Raw genomic sequence first — 11,104 nt, forward strand, 5'->3', positions numbered from 1 at the left:
CTTGTTGTTATTTAGGCCTTTCGTGCCCAGGCCTGCAGTACATCTGTTAGTTACTGTTCTTTATTGTTAAGGCTAGTCAATCGAAAATTTGTGACTTCAGGAAGACAACCTAAAACCATCTGATTGTTCCCGAAAGTGAAACATCATCAAAACAACCTGAAAATAATCTTTATATTTGGCGTAGTAGGTCAGCACTTCCCCATCAGCAGTTGGTACCTGATTGTTGACGCTAAACTCAATGTCACTAGTAGTTTTGAATGAATGGTTTAACAGCGAATCAGACAATTTATGTAAACTTCAGCAACCGCCTACTTGAATTGTGCTTCAGATCACTCAATAAGAAACATATCAGCACAGAAAACAAGAGTATCATTTCTGCTAGTGACGTAAAACTTGTAACCTTATACAGCGGTACTTCAAAACATCTTTTTCAGCTACTCAGCTTTCTCTCCTAGGTTCTGTTTTGTGCGCTCATCTTGATCTCTATACGACAAGAGTTGTCTTGTCTAATGGATAAAGGACTAAGACATTTTCAAAATAAGTGGAACATTCTAGAGGTAGGGTCCATTTGCAAACTAAAGCTGTAGCAGTCACATATTCAATTTTAAAGCTCTATTTCTCTGACCGATGTGTTTGACGATCACAATTTCTGGCAGTTTTTCTGATACCATTACTGACATCCAGTATCATTCCTTGAGAGCATGTTTATTTTAGTAAGCATTGGCTCTCATCCAATGCTAGATTTTTCCATCACAACAATTGGTTATGTTGAAAGAAGAGCAGGTCAATAACTTGTTAGTCTATAACACCTTATTTGCACTGACGTATATCCTCACACTGGGCACCAATGTTTATTTCTATAGGATCTAAATCAGATTGCCAATTTGTAAAATTACACAATTAAGAACATTTATTTCGTTAAAGGGCCTTCTGATTATCCTCACGATGCTGGCGTTGTCAGCTGAGATATGGCAGACGGTTGAAGCAAAGAAGACATTGTATAAAATTGAATCGATGCATATCAATGATTCAGACGTCTTCCTAGACCTTACGGTCGCACTGAGATCAGTCAAGGTAATCGTTTACGCATTAAACTGTGTTTGAGGTCATAAATTTCTGCACAGAAATTTTGACTGGTATACTTAGGAATGAAGCAGTGCATTGGTAACGACTTGACAGTTTCAAGATTTTTCATCTGAAGAAAAAACTGATATTGCTATACCCATTTTGGAAAGCCAAGGAATGCCAAGTCATTTATGTTTCTCTCTTTTTATTAATTAAGAACTGAATTTGCAAAATAAACCCTTTTTCATGACTTCAACTCGAAGCTTTAGAACTTGATACCTGAATTACAATCTCCCGGTGAAAAGCCTTTATTGACATAAGTTGGTTGAGTGATTAAAATAAGACAGGTGAAGTGTAATGCGTTGCCGATGCATTATTATGGTATATTTGGTTTAAGAATTTTAAATTCCGTAGACTATTCTTTTATTTCTATTTTACAACATGAGCAGGTTTTGTCGTTTTATCTCATAAGAATTGCAACAGGATCAGCCTCCAGATTAACCCATGTTTCCATTGACGGTTTCTAGTCAAAATCAACTAAATACATCCACTCCTTTATACTCGTTGTAAATTCAATCGCGCCTTCTCTCCCGCAGATTCGAAAAGTTAGCTGGAAATGTCTGGCTGTTTCAATGGCAGACATTTTATGGTTCTCTTTTATATTCGTTGAAACCATGTTGAAGCAACAACAAAACCCAATCCGTTTTTTTATTTGAAGTTTTATCAGATGTATTATTGAACACTTGTTCACTCTTGTGCACTTGAAACTTTAGATTTTGCCAGAAAGGATCTTTGAATACAGTCTGTTCTTTGGAATATTGTGTATGACAGAATGGTACAAAGTAGAGACACAATGTAGCTTTTTGAGATGGCCCCATAAAAAAGGTTGTTAGCATAAAGTCTGTGAATGTATGAAACAATGTTTTCGAGGTTTCTAACCTTTCTGTTTGTTTTCAGGTGACAAGGATCATTTATGCGACGCTGTTCTTTTTAGTCCTGTTGAAAGCTGTTACGATTCTTCGCGTTTTGACAAGAGTCTCAGCTATCTTGACCTTGTTGGCGACAGTAATCCCCAAATTACTGGCTTTTATGGTAGGCTGATTCACATGCCTCCCTACTTTTGTTTAGATCCCTACGTTTATACGTCAAATTTTTATTGCTACATCCGTCCAATTTTGAACCTCTGCTCAGTAAGCTGTTAGAATATTGCACATGCTCTTGTAGAGCTTTTAACTTAAAAATAAGAAAAGCAGAAAGACAAACTTGCAAAATATGCGCTATGTGAAATCATTTCTCTTATACCCAGGTAATGTTTGGCCTGCTATTTGCCGCTTTATTTCATGTGGGAACCTTGGTTCGTGGACGATCAAGATGGGCATTTACCGACAGCGAGACGACATTATTAGAACTATCAACTGTGTTGACCAGAGGCCATTCAGCCATATTAGGTGAAGTTGCACCGTGCAGTTCATTGATTTTTGCGTATAATATCTTGGCGTCCCTGGCTGTGTTTGCTTTTTGGCTCATGGTAGGTCATACTACATCTGCTTCATTCTTGGTATTTTTTTTCTATATTTCTATATTTTTCTATATGTATGTACTATAGTCTCTAAGCATGTTTTGGTGACTTGAGTCAAAGATTCAGTGATCTGCAAAATAATGAAAAAAATTAATCGGCATACATGCTTTGTGTCTCTAAAGAATTCTAAAGTCATTTTTTTTGTCAGATTTTGTTTCGAATATCGAAGAAGACCATAAAATCAAAACAGACATTTTCTTCTCATCGGTCATTGCCCAGGTGTTTGTTCTGCGTCTATGATCTTATCAAATCTAGCACACTCATTTAAAAGGCATCTCCAGCCAAAACCTGCAATCCCCTTTTGATCAGCTAATCCAACTTGATTAAGACTGCTTATTATGAATTTTTTTATAGTTACAACCGCTTGCATTTTGATAGTTTATTGAATAAGATTGACGTAAACCTGAAAACATATTTCGCTTCGTGTGCGAAGCTGCGGATTTGTACCTCAGTTATTAGCAACATCGTCTATTCGATTCGTCTTTGCTCGGTTTTTCTTTCTGAAAAGAGCGACTTTAGGCTTTCTTACTTTTGCAGCAGAAATTACTTTCAAAGTTTGCAGGAACTGAGACTCTTTGGTTGGAGTGGCACTTTGAGATTATGCCACGAAAACATTTCTGCTTTCGTTTTAAAATCGAGTTGTGTATTTCTAATTGGAGTTATTTGATGCCTATCGCTAACTGTAAAGTGGCTCAGGTTCTTTAATCATGGAGATGGTAGATGTGTGCAAATGTTTGCACGATTAGCATGTCACAGCTTTTTACGAGAAGTTTTTAAAGCGCCACCGCAATTGAATTCTTAGAAACAATCGATGATTCAAAAGCGCCAAAATATCAAGAGCAATTTGACCCTAGAATTTGTCTACCCGGAAAGAATTTTCCTTGAAGTGAATACATATTGCTGGCTGGTGCCAAGAAACTGGTGTCAACTTCCAAACATATGCCAAGAAAACCTATGAATTGATGTATCTCAGATTCCCTGCAGCCCAATTTAAATGAGTTCTCAACAGCCCAGCATGGGCGGTACATAACTGCGGTACTGATACGAAATCCATTGACCTAGCTTTAATCTAATGTCCACTTGTTTCTTCGCCATTTACTGCCCTAAGTAGTTTTAAGGTTTCAGCCAATAGTCATTGCCCTATTTAAAGCTCTCTACACCCGGTCCTCTCTATTGCTCTCTCAAATCTTGACTTAAAATGCTTGTTCTTCACTGACCATGAAAGTTCTTGTAAGGTGACTTGTTGGGAAGCGAGTGTAGATTCCCATTGTTGTAGGGGTTTTTTCAATAAATTTATTCAAAAAAGGGGAAATGCAGGATATGCGCATGAGACAAGGGTTCGCGTTATTCAGTTTCATTCTTCTTTTGGTTCGTGTTCACAGTGGCTCTTCTGATACGAGATGCTAATTTCCATACCACAGAACATGCTACTTCCTATTTTGCCAGCAGATGGCAGAAATTAAGTCGTTAATTACTATTGCGCATTTGCATCTGATGTTGAAAGCCAACGAAGCTTTGGACAGACTTTGGTTATATAAGATGAAACTCATGAAAGTACTTTATTATAAATATACCAAGAATAATTGATAGATCACCACCAGAAATATAAGTAAACTGTTACCAAAAGGTGGATGTTTATATAAGTTGAACAGCCCTATTCATTAAGACGATTGAATGCCGTTGAATCGAATTTATTACGTAATCTGTACAGTGCGTACAAGGAGTAAAGATATGCATTTTAAAGGCTAAGCTTCCATATTGGATATTTTCAGATCCTTGTTTATTCGTGTGGTCTCATCTTGACCCAGAGATACATTCGAAATACTCGCAATATTTTATAAGAAATGAAGCTCTAGTTGATCAATTTCTTGTTTTTTATTGATTTAAGTAATACGACAAAACATAACATAACATAGCACAACATAACATGACACAACATGACATAACATAACATAACATAACATAACATAACATAACATAACATAACATAACATAACATAACATAACATAACATAACATAACATAACATAACATATAACATAACATAACATAACATAACATATAACATAACATAACATAACATAACATAACATAACATAACATAACATAACATAACATAACATAACATAACATAACATAACATAACATAACATAACATAACATAACATAACAACATATCACGACACGACACAACATAACACGACAAAACATAACAAAACAAAAAACAAAACAAAACAAAACAAAACAAAAAACAAAACAAAACAAAACATAACATAACATAACATAATGCAACATAACTTAAAACAACATAGCATAACACGACCCAAAACAACATAACATAACGTTACGTAATGTAACATAACACGACCCAAAACAACATAACATAACGTTACGTAACGTAACATAACATAACACGACCCAAAACAACATAACATAACGTTACGTAACGTAACATAACACGACCCAAAACAACATAACATAACGTTACGTAACGAAACATAACACGACACAGCATAACATAACATAAACATAACAGGATATAATATAGCATATAGCAAGGAATACTTTTTGGTATAAGCTTTCTCTGTCAATAGAGCTACAAAGTGTAGTCTCATCACAAAACTTTTTTAGGATTTATAAATTTCAACCAAGCAATCTGAAAGAAAGCTGTGGAGTATCTTGATATTTGTATCATCAGTTATATCTATTCCTAATTAACCAAGTTATAGCAACTAAAAGAACGGTTTTTTTGCTAATGGATTACTTCAAGCAAGATCGAATTACAGTGGTTTGGACCGTGTCAAAACTTGGATGAGTTCAAGAGAGCCTCAACGTAGCCTTTGTTAGGTATACGAGCGAGCAAAAATCTTCAATTGAGTGAGGCAACCCTCCGCCCTGGAGTCAGAGAGCATGCGCAATAATAACTTATTGACAAATTTTCTCTTGTTCGTCTGTTCAACAAGCATTGGACCACGGTGGCGAACACTGAATGCAGTTTTGAGGTGGACAAGAGGCCCACAGATGTCGGTCTTGCTACAATGTCGGTCTCAATTACAATATGTCATATTTTTAGAAGCATTTTTCCTTCTGCTGCCACATTTGACTCTTCCTCTTTACATGAAAACTGGATTTCTGCAACTAGGGTAGGTAGTTCGTATGCCTGATATGTAGTGATGTATTGGTGTGTTAATAGGATCAAAATATCGTCAGCATTATTCTGTACACCAACTTGGAAACATGTCGTCAGTCCTAACGTTGTAACATGCCTCCTATAGGCAGATCCCTTATTGTTGTTTTTTGTGTCGTCCTATTATATCATGTGCCTTCTTTTTTAGTCCGCGATTTTTTTCATCGGACGATTCAAGGTAGAAAAAACTCCAAGGAAAAGAAGGACACGGTTACTTAAAAGCCTGGGATTATTGTAAGTAAATTCTTCTTTCGGATACTTCACTTAGCAACATATTTTTCATATTAATTTTCATAATTAATCTTATTTTCGATTATATATCAACAACAACTTTAATTTCACCCGTCTTAAAAAAATCACACAATCTCTTCTTCCAGTAATGACGTTTGATCTAAGAGACTGGACATTTACCTTGAAAATTCTTACGAATTTTAAAAGAATGAGTTTTCGTCTTCTTATTCATAAAAAGTGACGATTTGATCTATTCATGATCTGTTTTTGGCCGCGAGTTTGATTGTTCACAGCTATGGGTGTCGATAGAATCCATCGTTTGAGCGCTTTAACAATAATATGCCTTCGCAAAGGACATACAAAACCGTACAAGACAGGCGAAGGAAGAGTGGCTGGAAACCTTACTAAAATATGATAGAAATGTAAGAGCAACGGCTCATTCGTCTTGCCAAGGCTTGCTCTTGTCAAAGGTGGTCTTGTTTCGGACAACAGAGCTCGTTCCACCGAAAATCGGGATGCGAAAAGGGAGGTAAATCGAGGGGTTTTAGTTAGACTATCTTGATTCCTTATTTTATCTTGGTTTTAGTTTAATGGTCTTTCTTCATTTTGAAAGAATATCTAGTCTTAAATTGAAAGTCAAACGTAAATTTAACATTTATTGATTTTTTAAGCTATCTTAGACGAATATTTCAAGCTTCCTTAGACGAATATTTGTTTGTTTTCCTTTCAGCTTTAAAAAGCTTTCTTCCAAAAAAGCCTGGTGGCAGCTTTACAGTAATATTCTGAAAAGATTTTTTGGAGGACAGGAAGACAAATATAAATCCTGCAATCTTCCTTTGGTTAGTATGACATAGTATACGAATGAAATTGGTACTTTTTAAATTCTGCAATGCGTACGTGTTGAGAAACTTAACTCCTCTAGTGAAATGATCAAAAATCCGCTGCCTGTTAGAGATTCCTCTTTGCCTTGTATTGAAAAGGTCGCAAAGTCTCACGAAACTCATAAATATGACGGAGGGGACCAAAACTTCCTTGCTTAGACCAGCCTTAGGATGTATAATAGTCAGAAGACTCCAGGGTAAATCCTCGGTTAGCTAAGCATTATTGCTTTTCCGTTTTTGATCCGTGAGGAATTTCTGGAGAACAATTTGACACCTTGTCAATCTATTCTGTGTTTAGACGGCCTATTCTTTAGTTTTTATTGCATATTTTTCGAAAGCTTTTTAGAAAAAATGATGACTCATCTTTGGAGAACTTCTCGCATATCTTAAGTTTTATTCGTTACTTACTATGTTACTTTACTTTGTTATCATTAATTTTTTGTAAACAAATTCGTTAGCTTTTCCTTATAATTAACTGATTTTCTTAATTTCATTCTGGCGATAATCTGTTTTTCGTTTCTAAATCTGTTTTGCCTTGCAATTCTTAAACTCAGAATTTGAATTCATATCATTTTCAATAGTTTTCACTGTAATATAATCTGGTTTTCATTGTTACCATTATTATATTTTCAACTCAGTATTTAGGGTATTGGGCTCGAAAACCGTCCCGATTCCTCCTAGCATCCTAGGCAACTATATTATTAAAAAAAAATATGCTATTGTAATTTGCTAATTATACTTCAATATTAATCGCTTTATTGACATCTAATTTTGTAAATTGTTGCTGAATATGAAATGAATTTGAATTTGAATTTGAATTTGAATTTGAATTTATGAGAATTTGACAATTGTTATATTGAAATATGCCATACAAGACACATACATAAGCTGAATCTGTCAGCCTCCCAAAATCATGTTTCGTCATTCAATAGTCTTTTTGTTGGTGATGTCAAGGTACCTTCAAGGTACACACATTGACTTGGGTTTTATCTCGCCTAACTTTCTGCTGTAGGAAAATATCTACGACGAGATAGAATATCAAGTTGAAGAAGTGATCTTTCGATTGAGCAATCTATACGACATGAGTGATTTTGCGGAAAATATTGGCAAGCAGGTGGGAGCTGAAGATGACTACACACTGGACAGTTCTGAAGAGGCCGCCTACCCGAGTTCATTCAGCACCAAGGACAGTATAAGCTTTACATCAGAAAGCATTTATTCAGAGGACAGTGGTTACTATCGATACGGCGACTACAGAGGTGCTTACCCTTCAAGTTCAAACAGTGATGATGAATACGAAGGGCCTGTTATTCATTATCTGGAACCACCAAGACAGCGCCTCGGTAGCTTAGGCCAAATCATGTCGCCCATATTCGGTGGTAGGTATTTTGTAAAGACAAGCTGGAGCACATTCAGGACTCCTAAAGTGAAACCGGCCGAGATAAAGCCACCCCCAAAGATACAACTTCCCCAGTCTAGCTCTCGAAAAACATTTGAAAAAGTTAGCAACTGGTCGTCCAAGAAGCCTAAAGAGGACTCACGTGAACGCCTTGAGGCAGATGAATGCGAAGTGAAGCAAGGTCTAGAAATGTTTGATGCGTTTCCAAAGTCACAGCCTCCATTTCCAAAGAAGTCTGCAAAGTTGAAGCCGCTTCCGCCAATTCAACTGCCTTTACTCCATCGCAATAAGACGCTTGAAAAGATTAAAAACTGTTCCACAAAGTTTAAGGTAGACACCCAGCTTGAGGACGAAGAAGTATCATCAAAACATAACTTAGATCCTTGCCTTTCTTCCCACCAAGGACAAGTTGGCAGCTTCGATAAGGATGAGAAAAGCGGACCAAATATTCCCATTCAAACATCAAACTTGCGCTACGAGCAATCGTTGCTTCCTAAAGCTTTACAGTCAGTAGCAACCAACATCAAATTTGCTCCTAAATTCAACGAAAACACGACACCTTTTCGAAGGCCAAAGATTCCTTCCGTTCAGGAGATAATGACACACAAGAAAAAGCCAATTTTATTCAAAAGGACACAGGTATGCCCGCTCAGCGTCGATACTGCAAGCTCACGGTCGGTATCAGTCAGCACGCATTCATTGCCGAAAAGCCCGCCAGAGCAGATCAATGGAGGCCTAGTTGTAAGCAAGACAAGATCTCCTAGTCTGGACAGTGGGTTCATGCGAAGTAGTGATAACGAAGACAGTGAGGTTTGTAGTGATGTTTTAGAGATTTAGGATTGAACTAAAATATCTTCAGTTGCCGCAATGTAGAGATTAAATTCAGAATTTATTTTTGATAAGTCTTTTGTATATTTTGCATCATTTTAGAATGTCATAGGTTTATTTTCTAACAGCAGTCATAATTCAATCGAACTGATAGAAAACAGTTGATCTGAGCAATTTTTACTTTGAATAAATACATAGGCTATGAAATATTTCTTCTTTGAACCACGGCTAATAATCTATGCTGCCTGCCAGAATTCTAGCTTTTGTTTTGATGTCATCTCCTACAGCTTGAAGTATACGACAAAAACCTGTCCTGAGTCTAACTATTCTGATAGTCTTGTGAGGTAGCTCTACTGATTAGATTTATTGACTTTTTATGACTCCAAAGTAACCTAAATTGAAGGTGTAAGGTAGCATTCAGTTGTATTTCAATAATGTTTAAAATTTACAAGATGAAGGATAGATTTAAGAATCATAGCCCTCCTTCAAATCGATTTTTGTCCTTGATAGTAAAAAACGTTATGCAGACCAGTTATGCAGAATATTATGCAAGTACCAGAACATAATTGGGCTTACACTCTTTTCTTTTTATAAGAATAAATTTATAAGAACACGAGCCACAAAATTGCTCAAAATTTAAAAGCAAATTTAGAACAAGCTGAGGCTAAGCTTCTGCGAAATGCAATTTTGAACAATGTCTCATCTCAAAATCGAGGATTTTTAGTGTTGTGTGGGTGCTTTTTCGGTGAATATTCAAACATGGTGGCAAATGAAGTTTGTCTCACTTATTTCATTCAAAATAAGGCCTGAACACTTCCCTAGACAAAAAAGCTAGCAATTGCACTGGTTACACCCTATTAATTTCAGAACAAATTAAGAACAGTCCAGCCTCAGATTTTCGAAAAAATTAAGAGCAGTCACCCTGAAATTAAATTTGCTTGTTCTTATAAGAGTGTAAGCCCTTTCATGTTTTGTTACTTGCTTGAGTTCTCTTCAAGTTAACTTTTTGTAATGGCCTACGTTGACATATGCTGCCATCAAATCATCACAACAATATCAATTTGTGTTGAAGTTCCAAATGTAGCTCTTTGTCTAATTATGCCCTCCACATCCACAACCATCATGACAAAAAATTAATTCAAACTAAATGTTTGATTGACAAAGTTGAACTTTATTAAGTGTGATGTAAAACCTAACATGACTGGGTTGACAAATTGAATGGGGTCCACAGCTAACCCTTGAATTTAGGGTTTTCTTTGACACTAGCCTTCGGCAATTTGGCACGTTTTCGCAAACACTGAACATTAGTATGGCCTCTGGATGGCTTTCTAATCTTTGTTTAACATTTATGAACGTATTTCCTGATTTTCGGCAGCCTAGTATGATCTGATAATCCTAAGCTTCAGATATGTAAAGTTTTTAGCTTTTCCTTTTAGGCCGCCGAGTAATCATCCTAAACAAAATAAAAAACCTTACTGACACTCATGTTCAATTCTCCTGAAACTCATCTTTGCAATCGATCACGTTCTAATCCCAATGAAATTAGGCCACCCTTTTTCTGAAAACTTCGAAATAACAATGAAATTAGGCCACCCAGTCCACCACCTCACCCCCTACTCCCATCCCAAAGTTTACCATCAAAAGTTTTTGAAAATTCGCAATCTCTTTGAGAAGGAAGATTTCTGAATCAAATCAAATGTAAGAAAACTAGGCCTTTCATCGCGACGTCACTAATGTTTGTCTTTGTAGCAGATCTTTGCCCATTGAACTTTTTGTAAGTTTTATTTATCATGTTGCTTGCGCTGTTTTGATTTGGTTGGCCAGCCATTATTCATTTATTTTCAGAGTCAGTTTCTAGAGAAATGTTGCTTTTCGTAGTTTTGAAATTTTACAGTTCATTAAAAGTCTTGGTAAATGGCAATGGTAAATAATGT

The 11,104-nt window shown here is 36.2% G+C and overlaps 1 protein-coding gene across 2 annotated transcripts in view; it reads left to right on the forward strand.

Annotated features, from left to right (window-relative positions):
* LOC148958352 (polycystin-1-like protein 1) overlaps positions 1–9,769 on the forward strand; it is a 29,121-nt gene extending 19,352 nt beyond the window's left edge. For both annotated transcript variants that reach the window (XM_089113072.1, XM_089113073.1), the window contains exons 33-39: positions 456–557; positions 925–1,074; positions 2,023–2,157; positions 2,372–2,593; positions 5,980–6,065; positions 6,793–6,901; positions 7,956–9,769. In XM_089113072.1, coding sequence (XP_088969198.1) covers positions 456–557; positions 925–1,074; positions 2,023–2,157; positions 2,372–2,593; positions 5,980–6,065; positions 6,793–6,901; positions 7,956–9,179 — 2,028 coding nt within the window. In that variant the 3' untranslated portion in view covers positions 9,180–9,769. The remainder of the gene's footprint in view (positions 1–455; positions 558–924; positions 1,075–2,022; positions 2,158–2,371; positions 2,594–5,979; positions 6,066–6,792; positions 6,902–7,955) is intronic.
* The last annotated feature ends 1,335 nt before the right edge of the window (positions 9,770–11,104 follow it).

Source organism: Rhopilema esculentum, chromosome 16 (assembly GCF_057945365.1).
Source record: "Rhopilema esculentum isolate cy_ngs chromosome 16, ASM5794536v1, whole genome shotgun sequence".
NCBI classification, from domain to species: domain Eukaryota; kingdom Metazoa; phylum Cnidaria; class Scyphozoa; order Rhizostomeae; family Rhizostomatidae; genus Rhopilema; species Rhopilema esculentum.